The sequence below is a fragment of the Barbus barbus genome (genome assembly GCF_936440315.1).
Source record: "Barbus barbus genome assembly, chromosome: 35".
Lineage (NCBI taxonomy): Eukaryota > Metazoa > Chordata > Actinopteri > Cypriniformes > Cyprinidae > Barbus > Barbus barbus.
This window is the reverse complement of record NC_136763.1, coordinates 22,733,710-22,756,726: the sequence shown is the minus strand read 5'-3', so window position 1 is coordinate 22,756,726 and position 23,017 is coordinate 22,733,710. Positions and strand designations below refer to the sequence as shown.

At 37.4% G+C, this 23,017-nt stretch overlaps 1 protein-coding gene across 4 annotated transcripts in view; it reads right to left on the bottom strand.

The window, feature by feature from the left end:
* Positions 1 to 623: 623 nt before the first annotated feature.
* The window catches only part of LOC306855232 (SRSF protein kinase 1-like), a 56,466-nt gene continuing 34,072 nt past the window's right edge, over positions 624 to 23,017 (bottom strand). For all 4 annotated transcript variants that reach the window (XM_079393764.1, XM_079393765.1, XM_079393763.1 and 1 more), the window contains 8 exons: positions 20,303 to 20,328; positions 19,990 to 20,206; positions 11,994 to 12,401; positions 5,527 to 5,627; positions 5,220 to 5,327; positions 3,264 to 3,333; positions 2,149 to 2,241; positions 624 to 1,881 (listed from right to left, as the gene is read on the bottom strand). In XM_079393764.1, the coding sequence (XP_079249890.1) occupies positions 1,697 to 1,881; positions 2,149 to 2,241; positions 3,264 to 3,333; positions 5,220 to 5,327; positions 5,527 to 5,627; positions 11,994 to 12,401; positions 19,990 to 20,206; positions 20,303 to 20,328 (1,208 nt within the window). In that variant the 3' untranslated portion in view covers positions 624 to 1,696. The remainder of the gene's footprint in view (positions 1,882 to 2,148; positions 2,242 to 3,263; positions 3,334 to 5,219; positions 5,328 to 5,526; positions 5,628 to 11,993; positions 12,402 to 19,989; positions 20,207 to 20,302; positions 20,329 to 23,017) is intronic.

Below are 23,017 nucleotides of genomic sequence, written 5' to 3'. Positions count from 1 at the left end.
TTGACTTCAAAAGAATTATCATTATTTTTGGGCCAGAAAAGTATAAAAGACATCTTCAAAATAGTCCATCTGCCATCAGTGGTTCTACCGTAATGTTATGAAGCTACGAAACAAAAATAATGACTTTATTCTCTGCGTCACCGTAGTGACATGTTGCAGATTAATCATATCTTTTAAGCAGCAGGTTTGCAGAATTGCAGGAAGGTATAGTAAATTGTATATTTTTACATTTTGGAGACATGATCTCACAGCCGTGTCCAAAGGAAAGCAACTTTTTATGTCTAAGATGCAATACACCAGCTTGTTCCATGAAGGCATATTATATATATATATATATATATATATATATATATATATATATATATATATATATATATATATATATATATATATATATATATATATATATATATATATATATATATATATATATATATAAAAAAAAAGCTATTCTTGCGCTATAATCAATCTGTGTAGACAGGAAAGCAGTCACTCTTTACAATGAATGTAGAGACTTAAGCAAATTGAAATGAATGAGATATTAATTCTGAAATGAAACGGGTTATGCTCTTTTGCATTATGAATCAAAACTGTAAAGTTAATCCAAACTACAAAATCCTTTTGCCATTTCAAAAACTTTATTTGAAGTTACTACAGCAACTATTTTAGTTCAGTGCTGAACAATCAAAAGCAGAGACATTCATGAAAAAGGAAAGAGCGGAGAAGCAGATGGTATTTGTGAAGGTCAAATGAAACTGCCCCGTCCAAAAGAGAAAGCAAAGGCCCTTCGAAATCTGCTGCTGAAGCAACACTGTGAGGAAAAGACAAGCTCAAAGATGCACAGATCATTGCAGATTCACATCAAGGAATCTCTAAATCAGTGATTCTCCAACATTTTCCTTAAGCCATTCGTTCATAGCAAAACTGTACACAAATAATGGACTGTACAACGCTGATGGTGTGAAGAACCAACTCTTTGGTAGGAGTATGTACAAAATTTGAAATGTTTTCACCGATTTGAGATTTTGTAACAACCTTGATACCAAAACTCCTCCCTGGCATTCACATATTAAATGTCATTATTACTGTTGTTCAAACCATGATAGTCCTTTATGGATTTTTTGACATATGAACGGTTAGCATTTCTCTTTGCCCTTTGTGGTAAAAATACATGTGTGTTTCTCTTGCACTGTTGCACTGTATAGTAGCTCACATTCAATATGAAGATTTCTGAAACGCACCCAGGACTTCAAAACCGTCCATTCATGTTCCCTTCATTCAGACACCTGATGTAAAACCCCTTGTGAAGATATGGAAAACAGTTTGAACGAAGCTGCGATTAACAATCGTTTTTTTTAATACAATGAAAAAAACACTACAATCAGCTACTGAGTCCGATTTACTGCAAACACTTAAAACAGGGAAGTGGAACTCTTTTAAGATAAATCAATTCTGACATGTTTCAAACATCCTGTGATATGACGGCTATTGATAGAAAAGTGGTTTTAGATAAATCAGCAAGAGCACAAACCACTGAAATGACAGTACACTCAAATTATACCAATTACGTAAAAAAAATCTGTGTGAGCGGACCTTCTTGAACTTGCGGCTAAGATCTGCCGTGACTCCAGGCACGGCTCCTAAGACGGCGTCTGTCAGTGGGGAGCATTCATGGGCGTGTGGGATTTTTTGACCACTAGGAGGCGATCCAGGAATGACGGAGGCACTCGGCAGCCGTTGCTCTTTTCTCTGGGACGAGGTCCAACATCAGGAGGAGGAAGTCTGAGAAATTCTGGGCTTCCTCTCGGGGCCATTCGTACTTATCGACCAGCACGTCCTGCAAACCCCACGGTTTCAGCTTGGTGATGTGCCTCAGGTCACCTAGCGTACAAATAAAAACATGGACACATCCAATCAGAAGTTAGACAGTTGGAATTAATCAGTTTTAAAAACGGCTATATGGACTATGCATTCACACGCACACTAAAAATGTATAGCCATACTAATAATGGGAGTGCTGACATACCCCATCAGTCAAAGTGCGAAATTCACACAAAGCTACTGAACACTGCCAGCAGGTTTATCAAGTAACTGAAACGCTTTAGCCAAGCAATTAATCATGAAACAAGTGTCTATTGACAGACGCACCTTTCTTGGTGAAGAATTCCTTGGAGTATTTGCCGTTCACGATGAGTTTACGAGGAATCTTCCCCAGCAGCTCGATGATCAACGCGATGTGATCTGTTTACAATAGAAATGAGGCTTAAGATAAAGCTTATGATATTTAAAACAAGCCAACTTTTAAAACTATTCACTTGAATTGATGTGCTAAAAATGTTTTTTTAAATATGAATTATAATTTATTTTTTATTATTGCTTTCACTATGTAATGAAAATATCTAGGATATATAAAATAAAAATTGATTATTTAGCTGTTACTATTAGGGCTGCACTATTAAAATTATGATAAGCCTCTATTAATTGAATATTAAAATTAGGGGCAAAAAAACAATAAATGAAATCGCTAATAAAAATTTGACACCATTTAGTATAATTAAAAAAAATACTAAAACAATAAAATCAATCCTTTCAAATCCAAAGGCATCACATCACTAGGTTAAACTTTATTTTAAGGTGTTCTTGTTACAGTGTAATTATACATTTCTGTACTGAATAATATTAATGAACTACATGTACTTACTATATGGTTTGGGTTAGGATGAGGTTTTGGTCTAGGGTGTATTGCATGTAATTATGCATAATTTATTGTTTTTATAATAGTAAGTACATGTAATGTTTAACAAGGACACCTTACAATAGTGTTACCGAGCATTATTATGTACCATAAGCACAAAAATATGATATTAACTGAAACTGATAAATTAAAGCTGCTGTGGTTTAGATATATTTTGCATCCCGTTACTATATTGTATATTTCAGCACAGCAGGAATACTGTGATCAATCAGCAACGCAAAAACTGCTAAAATGTCAGGGGATTACAACATAGTTTTATTCTAAAACAGTTCAAAGGGCGAAACCTCTCAGGGCATTCACTCCCTAGTGCCACCTCCATAATGACAGCGCAAATATTACACTGCGCCTGAGAAATGGATGCATTGGGTGTCTAGTAAGTGCTAATTAATAGGCACGGTGTGATTTGTTCTCCAGATGCGACTGTTTGTTTATGTGTAGGAGCTTTTGATTGGCTGTGAGTCTGCTGAAGTTGTGTGGGTTGAATCCCAAGCTGTGGAAGAATAATTACCTTCATCTCTGGAATAATCCTCTCCGGAGTGAGGCTCAAACAGGTAATCGCCTGTTGCCAGCTCAAATGCCTAGGGAGAGAGACATTTTGAGAAGGCATGCATGTGTGAGTGAACATAGCAATCCTAGTATCAGATTCTCTAGGTGGTAGGCTGATGTCTGAAAGGCCAGACCAACCTTCTCAGCCCTGCTCGGACTGAAGCGAGTGCAGCTCGCAACACTATTGTTACACAGTGGGTTTGAAATGCTGATACAGACAGATTTTAACCTCTCTCGGTGGGTCTGGCCTTACTGCTAAAAAAGGTGCACCGCAGAACAGGACAAAGGCAGAGGGGAGCAGTGCTCAATGAAACGCTCGGAGAGCAGAAGTCAGTCAAAGAGTCACCTCTCACTGACACCTGTGACTTCAGCCAAACAGGAAATTAGCTCCGTTCCAAAAGCTGCCGACCTAGACAGCATTTTAAAACACTAAGGTCATTCCAAAATAGTGCAAAAAAAGGAGTCAATGTTAGCAACAGGCTAATGTATAACTGAAATCAAAATTGAGTGTTAAATCATTACTTTAGCAAAATGCTAATGCTTAACTATTGGAATTCAATTAAGAGTCATTACCTTACCAACATGCTAACGTAAAACTACTGGAATTAAATTTTGCTATTGAATCATTACTTTACCAAAATGCTAACGTAACTACCTTAGTCACTACCTTAGCAAGATGCTAATGCAAAACTTCTGGAATTAAATTTGTGTATCGAATCATTACTTTAGCAAAATGCTAACACAAAAACTACTGGAATCAAATTAGAATCGATACTTTACCAAAATGCTAGCATTACTTTAACAACATGCTAACTAGGGTTGGGTATCGTTTGAATTTCATCGATTCCGATTCTTTTCGATTCCAATGTGATATAATTATTAATTCAAACATTTATCATGTCTCTCTTTTTTGCAAACCATTTACTGGAGCTGAATACCATGAACAAAAATGAACAGGCTGCATAAAAACTTGACTCTTTAAGAGCTGTTTGTGTGCAAAATAGAACTGCATGATTCTGGATACATTTAGTTTTTAAATTTTTTTCCCAATGAAAGTTGTGATTCTCTCATGATTCTGAAGAAAAAAATATTAGACAACTAAACAAAATCACATGTAATTTATGAATGACTCACTCAGGATGTACCCCCTTTTCGCCACCTACTGGCGTAACATTGTAATCGATAAATCTTCATTTGAAGTGTCAAATTACTTTCAAAAGGAGATTTACTCTATTTTACCGTACATAGAGTTTATATCTGAACTATAAACTTTTATAACAGTGCTTCTGTTTCATTCATATACATGAGAGCTGCTCTCTTTAGGTCAGCAGCAGCAGGGAATGCAGATTTAAATGTTCAAATCACACTGACTGGTGTAATCGCACGGACGAACCAAGTGATCACAGCATTGTGATCGCACACGACAAAGGTTGAGGAATGAAACAGATGAATTAATTTAATTTAGAAACAGAATCACGATGGTGCTTGAATCATGTTCGCAATCTTTAACGGTCTATTAAATTAATGTCATGTTGGTGGTGACAATGTTTAGCCATCACAGATATTATACTTAGTTTTTTGGCTTCTGATCGCAAATGCAGCGAAACTTTGGAGCGCTTAGATTAGCGAGCAAGTCCTGGCAGACCGCTAGGTCACACCGGTCCTCACAGATACAGGAATACATAGGAATCAAAATTTTACTTTGACAAGAAGTATCCGATTTCTTACCTTAAGTATCCGATTCTGGAATCGATTCCCAACCCTAATGCTAACGCAAACCTCAGCTCACTTGGTTTTGTAACAGAGCTGCTGATTTGAAACTTTGATGTTTTGGAACTGCACACTTCACACTTGATTCCATATTTATTTATTAAATATAGGCTCTGAATAAATCTCAGGCGGCTGTCTTTAAACGCACCATGCAAGCTGTGCTCCAGATGTCAGCTGGGGTGCTGTATCCTGCTCCAATCAACACCTCCAGAGAGCGATACTGCCGCGTCTGAATGTCGTCTGTGAAGTGCTTGTGCTGATGATGACAAACAATTACATAAAGAATCAACAACCGCTGGCACAGATGTGAGGCATGAATATCCGTGAGGATATTAGCATCTCAATTAATCAATTCCGTTAAGGATTGGCAGAATCTTTGTTTTGGGGTGGACTATCACTTTAACACTCTGACTGAGTGGTTTCTGGTGTAAATGCATGGAAAACTCCACACTCACCACCCAGCAGGCGTTGCCCAGGTCAGCGATTTTCACTCGGATATTATCAGCGTTTAGCAGATCCAGGGGGTTGACTAGCAGGTTTCCTGCTGCAATCTTAGCTGCAGTACAAGAGAAGAACAAGAAAGAAGGTTTTAGAGTCAATAACACACACACATTCTGGACTGGCTCCTGAGTTTCTATGTGTTTGTTGAATTATAAAGCCCAGTAGGATGTTGAGTCTAATGCAGTGGCTCTATATTAATCTATATCAGCCATGAAAAACAAGGGCATCATGAAGACACTAGAACACCGGTAACTTGTGGTTAACTGCTTGTCTTATTGATTTAAAAGGTAGGGTAGGCAATTTCAGAAGGAAAATTAAAGCGTAAGATCTCATCCTCCATGCAAATCACTCTCCAAAGCCACACCTCCTACAAAACACACGAACACGCAGATACTAACCAGCGACACCATGAGAGATTACCACCTCATGTCTTGTTCACCGGTGAGAAAACATTACGCTACAAAGCATTACAATAACGCCGTCCATTCTCGCTTGGTCTGCAAACGCATAATGTAATGCACTGATGACGTATCATGTCTGTGCAAACAGAGCGGGTGGAGGTATGCAAATACATACGTATACAGGCAGGCAGGACAGCCAATCGTAGTCATCGGACCAAACAATCTGATTGGACGAACATTTTATGGTCCTATGCCTTCCACAGACGAAATAAAAATTCATTTGCACTTTCCCAACGAAGAAGTTGGAAATTACTACTTTCCAAGTTAAAACGAATGTAACAAGACAGACTTGACTTCAGCCCAAAAAAAAAAAAAAAATATTTTCACAGCTGGAGCACATTATTGCTTTTTGATGAAAGATAAACAGATTTTTCTTTTGATTAACATGCACTGATGAATAATGCACAATAAGTAGGGATGCACGATATTGGATTTTTGCCGATATCTGATATGCCGATATTTTTTAACTCTTTTGGCCGATAGCCAATGCCGATACTGATATATTTCCTTTTGTTTGGAAACAATACCAAGTCTCTCCTGTGCAGAAATTATAAGAAAATTATTTTTAATTTTGGGTAGGTTTTAACAAGAACTTATTTGTTAAGTTCTTTTATAATGACAGTACATTGAAGCTTTAAAAATAACTATAAACAAACTATATATTAAATCACTGCATTTTTTTTCTCCAGAGATGCAGTAGTAACCTTAACATTTTAAGATTTAAAATTGGTCTAAAGCAAAAGAGTTCTGAAAAAATTCTGAAAACCTTTTAGAGCTCATAATTTGTTTAAAATAAATAACATATTACACATTAATGAATAAATCAGTATATATAAAATTAAAGTGTCATGTTTGTGATTGTGATGCCTTACTGAGCAGGCATTAGAAGCCGGGGAGGCTGCGCTGCTGCACATGCTATTACTGTTTATACTATTATACACCAAATGCGTCATTCTGTACATGCTTTCACAGATTAAATGCAGCAATCCAAGAGTCAATCTAATCACCATTCAAGCAAAGCTTTGCTTCAAAAATGAGCCACCCTGCTGATGTGATCTAATCGCTAGCACACCCTTATGGAATGCCAACCTGCCATAATTATAAAAAAATAAATAAAAATGTAAAAAAGCAAAAATAAATAATTATCATTTTATTTCCTTATGCATTTCATTTTTTTCCATTTATTTTTTTATTTATACATTTATTTTTATATTTATGCATTTATTTCCACATTTACAGGTGCATCTCAAATTAGAATGTCGTGGAAAAGTTCATTTTTTTCAGTAATTCAACTCGAATTGTGAAACTTGTGTATTAAATAAATTCAATGCACACAGACTGAAGTAGTTTAAGTCTTTGGTTCTTTTAATTGTGATGATTTAGGCTCACATTTAACAAAAACCCACCAATTCACAATCTCAACAAATTAGAATACTTCATAAGACCAATACAAATTTAGTTTTTTGTGAATTGTTGGCCTTCTGGAAAGTATGTTCAAATGCACGCGATCACTGATTGCACGCTTCCCAGCCGAAACAACCCCCCACGTGAAACTGAAATAACCCGTGATATTTTGGCCATATTGCCACTATCAACAGGAGTGTCATGTAGGATACACTTCTTGTACTTCGTTTTGGGCACCACAAGGTGTCACTGTGTTGGCCTTCTGTGGCCCCAAAGCTTACCCCTCGACTACTCTGGCTCGATTGCTATTCCTTCGGTAAAACACGCCCTCCTCATTACCCTACGGACAAAGAAATGTATAAATAAATAAATGTATAAATAAATGTGGAAATAAATACATAAATATGAAAATAAATAAAAGTGGAAATAAATAAATGTATAAATAAATAAAAATAAATGTGGAAAAAATGAAAAATACATAAGGAAATAAAATGATAAATAATTATTTATTTTTGCTTTTTTATTTTTCTTTGTATATTTAAATATTTATTTAGGCTTTTTTTTTTACATTTCTTTGTACATTTATTTATTTCTAATTACGGCAGGATTGGCATTCCATACACCCTGAGCACATGCAAGTTAATCTATTCCTCTTATCGGCAAGACATAGTCATATTTTTTCATATCGGGCCAATGCCGATATTGAAATTTAAAGCCATTATCGCCTGATTCCGATATCGGTCCGATAATATCATGCATCCTTAAAGACAAGAAAAGTGTGTTAAGAATGTGAAAGGATGATTATTTCATGTTGACTAAGACTTCAAGACAACAGGAATAAGAAATCATTTTTCGGGTAACACTTTAATATAGGGACCAATTCTCGCTATTAACTAGTTGCTTATTAGCATGCCTATTATTAACATATTGACTGTTTATTAGTACTTATAAAGCCCATATTCTGCATGACCTTAATCTACATCCCTAATCCAACCCAATACCTAAATTTAACAACTACCTTACTAACTAATAATAAACAGCAAATAAAACGTTTATTGCGGCAAAAGTCATAGTTACTGGTTTGTTAATAGCAAGAATTTGACCCTAAAATAAAGGGTGACCCATTTTTCAATCAAACAATTTATTACAAGTAGGGATGCACGATATTTATCGGACCGATAAATTATCGACCGATATGAGAGAAAATGATGTCATTTTTATTGCTCCAATAAATAAATGAAATCCGATAACTAGATCCGATAAAGTATGCTTGCTGGTAAAGCAATCAATCAGTCTGATTTATCTAAGATTCATCTTTCCTAGTGCAAGTGATTGCAGCTTTAAACTGCAGTGACTCTCAGCATGTGTTGTGCTCATTATGTCATCATTTGCGAACATGTCTTCGCCGGTCTGGAAGTTTTTCTCGGTGGCAGAGGAGGACAATGCCATTGTCATTTCCAGCGCGTGTTCAGCAAGGATTCCGAAAGGAGGAAAAAAGGCATCAAGTAGGGTTGTCACAGTGAGGAAATTGTCCCACTGGTTAATCGACGTGTGTCAACACCTTACCGGTATCACCTCGGTGGAGTGGGGGGGGGGGGGGGGGGGGGGACATCGTTAGAGTCTTCTCTCTTTTCCTCGCTTTCCTTCGGTTTTAAATAGCTTGTAAGCTCTGTGCGCGTTTTATTTTCACTTTTAAATTAGTGGCAATTCGGCGTCAAGCAGTTGTTTGTTTTTAGTTCGCTTGAGTTCTCACTTTCCTTTGCTTAAATAGCTTGTGAAAGTACTGTGCGTATTTTATTTTCACTTTTAAATTAACGGCAATTCGGCATCAATTACAACATATGACATAGAACGTATAGCTAACTTTTATTAACAAAACGAATAAAAATGCACTATGCCTAATAAAAAATAACAGATAACTTACAAATTTTAAATATGCATGGTAGGCCTATACAAAACTGAAAATCAGTAAAGACTGAGGAACAAATAATTATAAAACGTAGAACGTTTATTAGTGAGATGGAAAGTTGAGGCACGGACTGCATAGACCTTGATGTAAAATAATGGGAAAAATATCACAGTTTAAATCAAATTAAAATCAGCAAATACTGTGGAACCAAATAGGCTAAATGAGAAACGAATGTTTAAAAAATAAATTAATAAATAGACCTTCCGATATCACCTTAGATAAATGGCAGGTCAACAGGCTTTTCAAAATCCAAAAATATTTTTAAAACAGGCGTTTTTACATTTCGTTTTGAAACTCTTCTGCCATCGTCTTGTCTTTTTCACCTCACTCTTGTCAGTCAGCTCGACTCTCTCCTCATGTGATAAAATGAAATCTGATCTGTGATGCGCGACTGTCGTTCGTTCACAAAAATGAACCGAAATGCATGCCTTACAGACATGATTAATATATCTAAAAGAAAGCTTTAAATTGCTACTTAACGAAATAAATAAAAACGAAAACAAAAACTATTTAATACAATCATTATCCGTGAAGATTCACTTCTCTCTAAAGGCGCGTCTAACGAGGAGATGGCAAATCCTTACTATTTTCCCCGGACACAGTCATGGTAATTACTTTTGCTGGGGATTTTTCTTTATTGTGTGTATTTGAAGCAGAACTCTTCATCTGTGCTGACGGCTCGCTGCTGCTGCGGGACACTAAACACCGTCGAGTCGCTCTTGACAGTTGCGGCACGGACTCATGTTGTTTCCACCAGCGCGGCAATTTTTTTAATCAATAATTGATGGATGTCTAAAATATGAAGATAAGGAGAAGCCTAAAACAGGCCCGAGGCCCGGCCCGCGTCTGAACTATGACGTTAAAATTGGCCCGAAGCCCGGCCCTAGGGACATAAAAAAGTAGGAGCCCGACTTTAAATTAAATTTAAAATAATAATAATATAATAATTGGGGGCTAAAAGTGTGCTGTAATGCAAGCGTTACTGAACATGTACAGAGTAAAATATTACTGAAAATTGATTAGTAATGCCTTACACTACTGCGTTACAGCAAAAAGTAATCCGTTACTGTAATGCATTACTTTTGTAACGCCTTACTCCCAACACTGCTTAAAGACTATATAACTTTCTCATCCTCGTGCACTAAAAACGTTGAATAGATGCATTTCTTTATGCATGAAATATTTCAATATAAATTTGTTGTTAATGAGTTGTTAATTGCAGATAAACCATAGTTCTGTCATAATTCTGTTAAACCATTTCTGTTACAAAGTATTGTGGTGCCTTACACAAAAAATAAAAAAAACATTTGAAGAGTCAGGACTGATGTTTGCTATAGTTAGGCCAGAGCTACTAAAATATAGTTTTCAGTGAATCTTAGATTTTCTCCTGGGTGCACAAACTGCAGATTATATGAAAATTATAATATAAAAATATGAATTTATCGGTATCGGTAATGAGAAGGACTTAATTATCGGTATTGGTTAAAACTTTTCATATCGTGCATCCCTAATTACAAGCATTAGTTAGTTATTGTTATATGACAAATATGACTTTAGTCTGCTGTGAATGAATGTCACCATAACAGATAGAGAAAGGAACAGTTCACTGAAAAAAATAAAAATAAATAATTATGCATGGTTTTTCCTTCTGGAGCATCAGTGAGCGTTTGAACCTTCTGTAATAGTTGCATACGAGTCCCTCAGTTGTCCTCAGTGTGAAAAGATGGATCTCAAAATCATAGTCATTGTTGGAAAGGGTTCAAATACACAAAAAAGCTGGAAAACGAAAGAATTTGTGGGACCTGAAGGATTTTTCTGAAGAACAGCAGGCAGTTTAACTGTTCAGGCCAAACAAGGGACTCATGAACAACTATCACTAAACCAAAAAAAAAAAAAAAAAAATCAGCTGTAGATCATTCAGGTAACAACACAGTATTAAGAATTAAGCGTATGTAAACTTTTGATATTTTCTCTTGTGGACTATATGTAAATATCTTTTATGTGAAATATCTTATTCGGTTGGTACTAAATAAACAATAACATGCATTTTGTATGATCCCTCTTATTTTGGTAAAATTAACATTTTGCAGATTCTGAAAGGTGTATGTTAAGTTTTGACTTCAACTGTATATCTGTATATACTGTATACCATTTTGCCTCTTTTCCAAAAGCATTTTTATGCACATAATTGATAATTAAAATGTTTTTTATATTTATAATTTTTATTTATTGATTTTTAACCTTAGGTCTAATAGATTATTTATTTAATTGCCTATTAATTTAAAAGTAATTTCCTGATATGACTGGAGGAACTCTGCAACTTTATAATTTTATAGTTTCATCAAATTCACATTTTACGTGAACTGCCCCTTTCCTGGTTAAATACTGCTACATTATTCAACACCACAAAATCAGGCTGTTAGTGATTCCAGTTCAGCTGACAGTGTTAGAGACTCTGTAGGAGAAAACAAGAGAGAGAGAGAGAGAGAGAGAGAGAGAGAGAGAGAGAGAGAGAGAGAGAGAGAGTGAACGGAGTTAGTAAGAAGCAAGCAGAGGGGTGTTCCTCCAGCGAGGGCTCCACACTGACCGTCCTTCAGGCTCTCCTCCTCTGTGGCCACCTGCATGCTGGGGTCCACCTCCATGGTGAGGCCCATCTCCGCTCTTGGGCCCTCAACAGAATCGGAGCAGTTCAGCTCCGCCGTGGGGATCTCTTGATCCTGCACCCTAGGGCACTGTGACTCAACCATGCCACAAATCAAAGGTCCATTACCGTCTGTGGCGACAGGGGACGGAGCACTGGGCTCATTCTCTACGGTGCCATTGCATGCTGGGTAAGGGTTAGTAGGCTCGGAGCAATCGGTGCTGCTGTCATAGGGGTTCACGGGGGTGTCGTCCTTCAGCTGCTGCTGGAGATCCAGGGTCTGCTCTTCCTCAGGGCCCTGGCTGTGACCATTGATGGCGCCTCTGTGCTGAGACCAACCATCTGAGATGCCATCTAGGGTGGAAAGAAAATGTTTGATTTCAACACATTCTCAGAGTAAATACACTGATATGTCTCGACGCAGACACTCAAGCGCAGCAGCACCAGTTATAATTGATGAAGACAGTAGATGGAAGCATGATTTTTTAAAAAAATGACTAGGATATGGCCTAGACTCAAAGAAAAGCAGCAGAGATTCTGCAACATAACATTACAGGTTCAGAGAGATGGCGCCGCTGATGGCAGCTACTGTGCATTGCTCTTCAGAGTTTGTACTGTTTTTGTTTGTTTTTCCTTGTTTTTCGTTACTCAAATACTATCAGTTTTACCAGGGATGACCTGCTGAACATTCGGCAGAACACACCACAAAATCTTTTACCGGATTTTGACTACTCGGACGTTTTGCTGGACATTGTAGTTGGCGGAGCCGTAGCTCTGGCCAAACGCTTCAGGAGGACGCGCAGACAGGGAAAGCGAGCCGGCGCTTGAAGCTTCGTCAGCACGGATCTCGAATGCCATTGCCTAGCATCCATCTGGCGAATCTCCGCTCTCTACCCAACAAAACGGACAAACTCTTTCTGCTCTCCCGGACAAACAAGGATTTTTCTAACTCTGCTGCTCTGTTTCACAGAAACCTGGCTAAATGGCGACATGCCGGACAGCGTACTACATCTGCATAATTTCCAGCTCATCACAGCAGATCGGGACACAGAATCAACTGGGAAATTGCGCGGCGGCGGGACGTGCTTTTACATCAATGAGAGGTGGTGTACAGATGTAACTGTGCTAAAGATGATGCGCTGTTCAGATCTAGAAACGCTCTTCATTAACTGCAAGCCGTTCTATTCGCCGCGGGAGTCCTGCTCGTTCATTCTTGTGAGTGTCTACATTCCACCGCAAGCGCACGTGAGCACAGCTTTACAGAAACTCGCTGATATGATCACAGAGAGTGAGCAACAACACCCGGACTCGGTTTTAATCATTCTCAGGGACTTTAATAAAGCAAATCTCTCCTGCGACCTACCAAAATACCGACAGCACATCACATGTCCCACCAGAGACAGTAATATATTGGATCACTGTTACACAGCGATAAAAGGACGCATATCATTCAGTTCCACGAGCAGCTTTAGGACTCTCTAATCACTGTTTGGTTCATCTTATACCGTCCTACAGGCAGAAACTTAAATCTGCAAAACCTGTATTAAGAACTGTTAAAAGATGGACTAATGAAACGGAGCGGGATTTACAAGCCTGTTTCTCTCTCACTGATTGGACTGTTTTTGAATATGCTGCCAACGATCTGGACGAGCTCACAGAGACTGTAACTACCAGGACTCCTTTAACCTACAACAATGACAAACCATGGTTCACTGCAAAACTCAGACAGCTCCATCAGGCCAAAGAAGATGCTTACAGAAAGGGGGGATACAGTCTTGTATAAACAGGCCAAATACACACTGGAAAAGGAGATCAGAGTGGCAAAGAGGAATTATTCTGACAAGCTCAGGAAAAAATTATCTTCCAGTGATCCTGCTTCAGTGTGGAAAGTTATGAAGGATATCACCAGTTACAAGTCACCATCCCGCAGCGCTCTGGAGAATCAATAACTGGCAGACGATTTGAATTACTTTTACTGTAGGTTTGAAAAAACAACCCACACCCGCCCTGAACACCTCCAGCAACCACCCTCTCCCCCACACCTACAATTCAAAACAGTGAAGATGACGTGTGCCAGGTCTTCAGAAAGAACAAAAGAAGGAAAGCAGCAGGCCCAGACGGTGTGTCACCAGCCTGCCTAAAAACCTGTGCTTATCAGCTGGCCCCCCATCTTCAAACAGATCTTCAACAAACCACTGGAGCTGTGCGAAGTCCCCTCATGCTTCAAATGCTCCACCATCATCCCCGCCCCAAAGAAACCCAAAATTACTGGACTTAATGACTACAGACCTGTGGCTCTAACGTCTGTGGCCATGAAATCATTTGAAAGGCTTATCTGAAGGACATCACTGGACCCTTACTGGACCCCCTGCAGTTTGCCTATAGAGCAAACAGGTCTGTGGATGATGCTGTCAATATGGGACTGCAATTCATCCTGAAGCATCTGAACAGACCAGGGACTTATGTGAGGATCCTGTTTGTGGACTTCAGCTCCGCTTTTAACACCATCACGGACACCCTTCAGAATAAAATGTCACAGCTCTCCGTCCCCACCTCCGTCTGTCAGTGGATCACCAGCTTCCTGACAGACACCACACTGATCGGCCTCATTCAGGACAGTGACGAGTCTGCTTACAGACAGGAGGTTAAGGAGCCGGCTGTATGGTGCAGTCTTAACAACCTGGCGCTCAACACGCTCAAAACTGTGGAGATGATTGATAACTGCACTTCAACAACTGCACGTCTGGTTCAACTCAGCTACCAAATCTGACCTCAGAAGACTACGGAGAGTAGTCCGGACTGCTGAGCGAATCATTGGTGCAACCCTCCCCACTCTCCAAGAGCTGTACTTATCCAGAGTGCGCAAAAGGGCTGGTAAAATCACCCTGGACCCCTCACATCCCTCTTTGAACTGTTACCGTCTGGTCAACGCTACAGAGCTCTGACAACCAGAACGACCAGACACAAAAACTTTCTTCCCTCAGGCAATCCATCTCATGAACACTTGACAATAAAACGCGGAACACACAACTCTATTTATTCGCCACACTTGCTTACTTTATCTAATTTTTTCATTTCAAATTTGCACATATCAGACCTGTACACCATAATTGTCTATATTATATATTGTGTTTTTGCCGTTTTGTACATTGCCTATTTGGATATTTGTATTATTCTTTATTATCTGTGTCCTGTCCTGTTGCTGTCTTTCTGTTGCACTGTGGTCTTCTGTCACTACAAAAAAATTCCTCGTATGTGTAAACATACTTGGCCAATAAAGCTCATTCTGATTCTCACAAAAAAGGCCAGTGTGTCATTTCATAATGATTTAATTAATAATAGCAGTAACTGCTTTAGATTAACATTTAATGTATAAGAAAATTTAACTGGTATTTGCTTATGCTCAGTGTTGGTGATGGATGCCAGAGCATTATGGGAAGTCGTGGCCTAATGGTTAGAGAGTCGGACTTGTAATCCAAAGGTTGCGGGTTCGAGTCTCCTGCCGGCAGGGATTGTAGGTGGGGGGAGTGAATGTACAGCGCTCTCTCCACCCTCAATACCACGACTGAGGTGCCCTTCAGCAAGGCACCGAACCCCCAACTGCTCCCCGGGCGCCGCAGCATAAAATGGCTGCCCACTGCTCCGGGTGTGTGTTCATGGTGTGTGTGTGTTCACTGCTGTGTGTGTGTACTATGGATGGGTTAAATGCAGAGCACGAAATCCGAGTATGGGTCACCATACTTGGCTGAATGTCACTTCACTTCACTGCATTGCAGGGATGGAATATTAGATATATTATAAAATGAATAGAAAATGTTATATATTTGCAGAAAATGTATCGTATATGTACATACAGTATATACATTATGCAGAGTTTTTCTATATTCTTTCATTGAAGTCATGTGTGTGTGTGTATTATGTGGGGAATGTGGCCGTATCTGCATGATTATCATATGTATAGACGGACATCAGCGTGTTTATTACCGACTCTATGACGGCTATCATTGTGATTCATTGATCAGCTATTATTGATTATATGGCCCATCTGTATGATTATCATCTGTATGGACGCACATCAGCGTGTGATTACTGACTGTATGACCATGTCTGGCAATACCACTTCATGTCTGGCAATCAGAATACTTCAGTATACATACTATATACAAAGCATTCTTTTTCTATTTTTTTTCCTTTTTTATTACTCAATTATTTTTGTATTTTTTTGTGCTCAAATAAATCTGTCTATTATTTTATAATTGAAAAACTATGCAGGAATATGTATAATGACTAAAATAGCTTGTATAATTCTGCGATACATTTGGTGGTTATTTTTCCTCAAACAGGGGGGTGGGGGGACTATAAATATTTTCAGAAAAAATATTGCAGGAATCTCATTTTTCATGGTATCTTCTTCAAATTTGAAATATAAACTCATGAGACACATGGCTTTCAACCCATTACGTTTCTGGATTGCTCCAGGACTTATTTCATGTATTTGTATATGAAATAAAAAAAACATTCAGTGTGGAAAAATATTTTTCAAGGCACGTCAGTGTGTATAACTTTTTATCTTTTTGAACATTATCAACTCTGGATGATGGATAGTAAAGCCGAGAGTGTCTTCTTTCCAAAGATACCTAATTTGTGTGTGTAGCATACTTTGTCAGGAACTGTTACCATTTTAATTTAGGTAGGTTATTTTCACCTGTGAAGCCCACAATGGGGGCGAAGGTTAACAGGTTAAAGGGGTCATCAGATGCACATTTTCCACAAGTTGATATGATTCTTTAGGGCAGTGGTCTCAAACTCAATTCCTGGAGGTCCGCAGCTCTGCAGAGTTTAGCTCCAACCAGCTCCAACTCACACCTGCTTGGAAGTTTCTAGTGATCTTGAAGACCTTGATTAGCAGGATCGGGTGTGTTTGAACAGGTTTGGAGCAAAACTGTGCAGAGCTGTGGCCCTCCAGAAACTGAGTTTGAGACCACTGCTTTAGGGTCTTAATAAAAAGTCTATAACATACTTTGGTTAAAATTAGGGCCGGGACTCGATTAAAAAAAATCTAATTAATTAGAGGCTTTGTAATTAATTAATCGAAATTAATCGCATTTTAATCGCATATAAATATTTGACCTGAGAACAGTGAGAAGTAAGTTTTTTTATATGGATTTTTACATTTCCCATCCACAGGGCCAACCAAAGCGGTCTCATCAGCTTCTTTGTCCATGTTCACTGTGGTTTGTTTTTGGCTGTTTCTCAATATTGGTTCTTCAGCGATCTTGCGTCCTTGTGTTCTCGTTCTATGTCATCATTAACCGTCGAAGTTCAGTTCCAATTCTCAAGAACGCAAGTACAGAGAATGCATGAAAGTGCCCGGATATGTTCTTGAAACTGAGGATGCATCGAGTGCAGACTTGAGAGAATCGAGCCGTTAGAAATCCCAGAAAACGCTGTGGGTGGCCGGTGTAACTTTAAAGTCGCTCTCACAAATACTTAACGGCTCTTCAAGTTGAAAGTAAACATTTATCGTTTTGTTTTGGTTAATTTTAATGAAGTTATAAGACCCGGAGAAAGTCTGCATTTTTATTGGCATATTAAAATGAATCTTAACAGTAAAACATATAACGCTGTAAAATAAAACAATACAATTATATGAAAGTAATATCTATAATAGTATGAAATGTTTTAATAAGTTATGACATTTTGTAATATTTATTGTTCATTGGCCGTTTCTTATGCTGAGAAGCATAACACTATGAGTTAACCGCTGATTTAAATAGAAGAACAGATTAAATAAAGATGATGGACATCCTCAACATCTTCCTGTCAATCAGAATAAGCATGAGTCTGTTGGTGAACCTCTTTGGTGGTTCAGGCACAGCTGTCACAACACACGGGAGCGGCGAGCTGTCGGCTAGCATCAGATCCAGCGCACTGATCGCCAGACCCCCGTCACTTTGCGGTCAGTTAAGCAGGAATGCAGTACATCTCAATTCTCATAAGTGTGCGTTCTGTGTTCTCGCGTCCTTCCGAGTTCGTTCTTCCAAGGAAGCCTGGCAAGACCGGTCTCCATGAGAACGCAAGTCCGTTCTGAACGCTAGTTGGTGCTCCAGTATAATCGGTCCGCCGAAACGCATCCAGTGAGAAACGTTCCGCGGTGCAAAAATAAGTGCGATTAAAATGCGTTAAAAATTTTTAACGCGTTATTTTTGTGTAATTAATTAATCTAAATTAACGCGTTAAAGTCCCGGCCCTAGTTAAAATTTCTCAATGGTAGTGTAAAAAACAATTTTTATAAGGACTGCCCGATGGCCCGGGGCCAGCGTGAAAGACGTTCGGGACAGTAGATGTATTTGTCACTTGCCCGATTGGGCCACTGCAGCGTCGTTGCAAAATTTTATCATTTGCATGTATTAATTAAAGCCTTGTTCATTTAAAAATTCAAGCGATTAAAAAGCCTTTTTTCGTGAAAGACAACATTCAGTTGTACTCGCTTCGCAGTGTTCTGTTCTGTGTGAACAGCGCGCGCACAGACAGTCGCGTCAACAACTTGTAAAGTGAATTTTGCATCCGATGACCCATTTAATAAATCATTTAAATCATAATAATGAGCGTTTAATTGCCTACAATGCCTGATAAGCGCTCAAGTGCATGCATAAAACTTGCCACAGCGCATCGGCAGAAGTAATGATTATGAATGTATCTGTATGACCAAAAATGCGGGAGTATTTTAGGAGTACACCGGCGCCTCCATCTGTCCTGCAGTGAGCACGCTGCTGTTCAGCTCCACACTCCGCACAGAAACTTGAATAGCGCACAGTTTATTTATTCATTTATTTTTTCTGTGACTAAGCGAATAATAAAATTTTGGTCGACCACGCCTCTTCTGGTTGACTAACGGTTAGTCAACAATTAGTGGACAGCCCTAGTTGCTATCGTAAATTAAAACTGTTAAAACAATTTTGTTAACTGAAATAAAGCTTAAATAAATAAAATAAAAATATTAGATGAAAAACTAATTTAGAAAATGAGAAATGGCAACTAACTAAAATAAAAAAAGTTTAAGTACTAACATTAATACTAATACTGAAAATATAAAAATAAAAGAAATTCAAAATATGAATAAATACTAGGGGTGTAAAAAATTTTCAGGACGGGTCTTTTGGTTTGGAACGCATGTGTACAGAACAAATGAACACTGCATGAGAATAACTTCATTGGAAACTTCCAGTTTTATATATTGTTACTTTTGATAAGAAACAAAGTCTCATATTTGAAATTGTTAAATTTTTTTAATTTAATGAATATATTTCAATAAATAGAATTTTTTTAAATTATTTTAAAAACTGCATTGTGCAATTTACATATTTGCACGCAATTGTTTAAGTTAAGTGCTGATTATTATATTTAAAAATAAAATTCAATTAAATTTAAGCTAGTCTGTGTTGTAAATTGTAACCTTATAGTAATGTAAAAGGGTCCCCTGTAGTTTAGAGCATAAGCCGAGGTAGATTTGAAAAGTTTAGTTATAACTGAATTTAAGGGAAGAGCAATTTGTTCAGTAAACCACTGTTTAATTAAAAAAATCTATTTTATGTTTAGTTTTTCCCCCTTGTGTACTGAAAACATAACTAATGTGACGTCAAAACCGAGGTACGTACCAAACCACCATGTTTTGTACGTTACACACCCCTACTGCCTGTTATTCGTGTTTAAAATGTATGCTTTTGGAATGTACTAAGATAGAAGGTTTCCTATATAATTTGCAGCATTAACTTAATATCTTTTATATGCACACTGTAACCGAAATACTCCCAAATGATTCAGAATCAAATGGAGAGCTTGTGAATTGAAATCTATTCAGGAAATGTGTACCAGTGCTAAAGCGTACTGATGGCTTGCTCTAAGAGTACTAATAATCACGTTTGAGTTGATGCTCACTCACCGAGTGTGGCCTCAACTGTGATGTCATGCAGGGTGTGACTGGTGGGGACTGACGGGGTGCTGTCGGGCGTCTCCGTTTCATCCTCCTCTTCCTCTTCTCCTCCCTCAGGGCCTTTCTCCAGCCCCTCTATCTCCAGAATCCTCTTCTCCAAGAGCTCAGCCTGACGCTTCTGTTTCTTCTTCATCTTTTTCTTCTTGTTCTTGGACATTTTGCCCATCTGAAGAAAATAATATTTTCTATTAACGTTTACCTTTTTATGTGTGAATGAACATCAAGGAAGATGCTAAAGAACTCATCTCTGAGGAACACTCACTTGTTTTGGGGCCGGAGCTGTACTCACTGCAATGGAGGAAGATGAAAAAGAGAAGACAACATCAGCATCTTGTTGTGTACCATCAACATTGTGAAAGCAGGACGTTTTCAGTTGCTTCACAGAGTTCAAAAGCAGTGCACACGAGGTTCTCCAGAGAATGTGCCATCCTTCAGTTGTTTAGAGGAGCTTATGAGTCACTGCTCTCCATTTAGAAACATCCCGCAGACTTTACATCACTCTGCATAATATATCAATGGAGATGTTCTATGCTGAGATGTCAGAAGAGGTGAATGGATGTGAAGTTATCACACCATTTCCACCACTGACATACTGTTTAGCATGTTCAAAATCAAACCAATAATACTATATACAACAGAACATTCATAAACATCCTGACAGTCTAAATGCTAGATATACAGCTTTTGACCAAAAAATTACTAGTTATTTGTGACATATTTGTAATAATTTAGTAATATTTACAATAAACTTTCTATAATTACATTTAATTCATATTTATCACATTTTAAATATTCTAATATAATAATATTTAAATATAAATATTATGGAGGTTAATTTAATACTTCATTCTTTCGATTCTTTTACGTTCCACTGCAGAAAGAAAGTCATACAGGTTTGAAATGACATGACGGTGAGTAAGCGATGGCAGAATTTTAATTTTCCATTTAATACACCATCATTTATGCAACTGTACCTACAGAATAAATGCATTCATGCCACCACTGAGCTGCAATAAACGGTCTATAAATAATCTAAATACCAATTCAGATGCAGCTTTAAAAACAAGTTTGTGCAATAAATTCGGTTGAATCAAATATTTCTTTCTAAAGCTACTTTTCGTAACATCTATTTGATGTTTTTCCCATTTAACACAATAACGACTTTAAATTATCCTTTTAGGGGTGATTTCTCAACCAAATTTAATGAGCAAATATTTTGTGATAATTTCTTGCTTGACAGCTCTAAAAAATGTATAATGCAAAAGTTATCATAACCCAATGAACAGAATACTGCTAGAATACTTTTTTAATAACTGGCCAGTTCCATTGTAGATTATAAAGCTCTCTACTGTCTATTAGGGATGATATTCGACATGGACACTGCATACCGATTCAATATGTATTACAATTTTTTTTTTTTTTATGCATTTGGATTGCATTGTGATGTTTTTTTCAGCTGTTTAGACTCATTCTGATGGCACCAATTCTCTGCATAGGATCCATTGGTAAGCAAGCGATGTAATGCTAAATTTATCCAAATCTGTTCTGATGAAAAAACTCCTGAGGTCTGAGGGTGAGTACATTTTCAACAAATTGTCAATTTTGAGTGAACTATTCCTTTATAGTGTTGTCACGATACTGGAATTTCTAACTTCGATACGATACCTTGAAAAATATCGATACTCGATACCATTTTCGATACCACGGTGAAAAAAACTGCCACAATATTAAGGGGGTAATTTTTTTAATTTAAAGATAAATGTAACAAGTCAAGAACATGCGGTATATTTTACAGGAACAAAAAAATGTCTTGAGGTACTGCATTTGTTGATTTATTTATTAATCTTAGTTAAATGTTAACTAACGTTTACTAATACATGTACTAATTAAAATCCAAAGTTCTATTTGTTGATATTCTCATTTGCTTCATAACCAAAATATTTCCAGATATAGGGCCCTATGAAATCCGTTTTATTTTTCCACAAATTCCATTTTATTTTTTTCTACATTCAATTTTTTCCATTTTAATTTTTCTGGATTCGGTTTTATTCCGTTTGAATTTTTCTGGACTCTTATTTTTTAACGGTCAAATTAAATGCTATTAATCTAAAAGCATGTCTAATTCATTAAAATCATGAAAATTATACAATTTAACATTTAATTTATTAAAAGTGTAACAAAAATGACACGTTTAGGGCCGTATGAAATGTTTTATTTTTTTCTCACCTTATGTTTTATTGTTACCAAATTCTGTGTTTTAGCATGTCTATTATTTGAATGCATACAAACTATTTTTATTTATTCTTACAGTAGCCTTATGAAATGTGAGACCCTCAGAAATTCTGTCATGTGTATTTAAATTTTACTGGATATCAGATGAAGGCATAAAACAATTTTAATTAATTTATATTTGAATTAATGAAAATTAAACATTTACATTTTTGGCAAATGAAGGGGATTTACTATTAAAATTAAAATATTTTGTGATTATTTCTTTAAAAAAATTAACAGTAGTAGTAAGTAGTAGTATTATGTACATTCTACTAAATAATAGCAATATAGCCTATTTCTGGCACACGGTCTTTAATAAGTTAAACCGAACTTTTATTTTGACGGGTTGCCGTGAATACTTCTAAAGTTCTGTGTGTGTATGATATGAAGCTAGTTTTACTCAAATTAAATGGTAAAATGCTGGTAAAGTGCTTTCAGATCAGTTCTGGAGATATTGTTGATGTATTTATGTCCTCATTGAGACGGCAGACGCTGAAATCACCGCGAGCGCCACATTAGTAAACACAACCGCACGTGCAGCACATTCACACAGAGACGCGCAGAACATGCAGGATTCATATTTAAATCGACTTTTGCAGCTTAATATTTACAGATACTAGTCCATATCGCGATTTGATTTAAGTGTAATGACCTACTTTTGATTAATTCATCCAAACTTTGACAAATTCCGTGACATTCCGCGTTA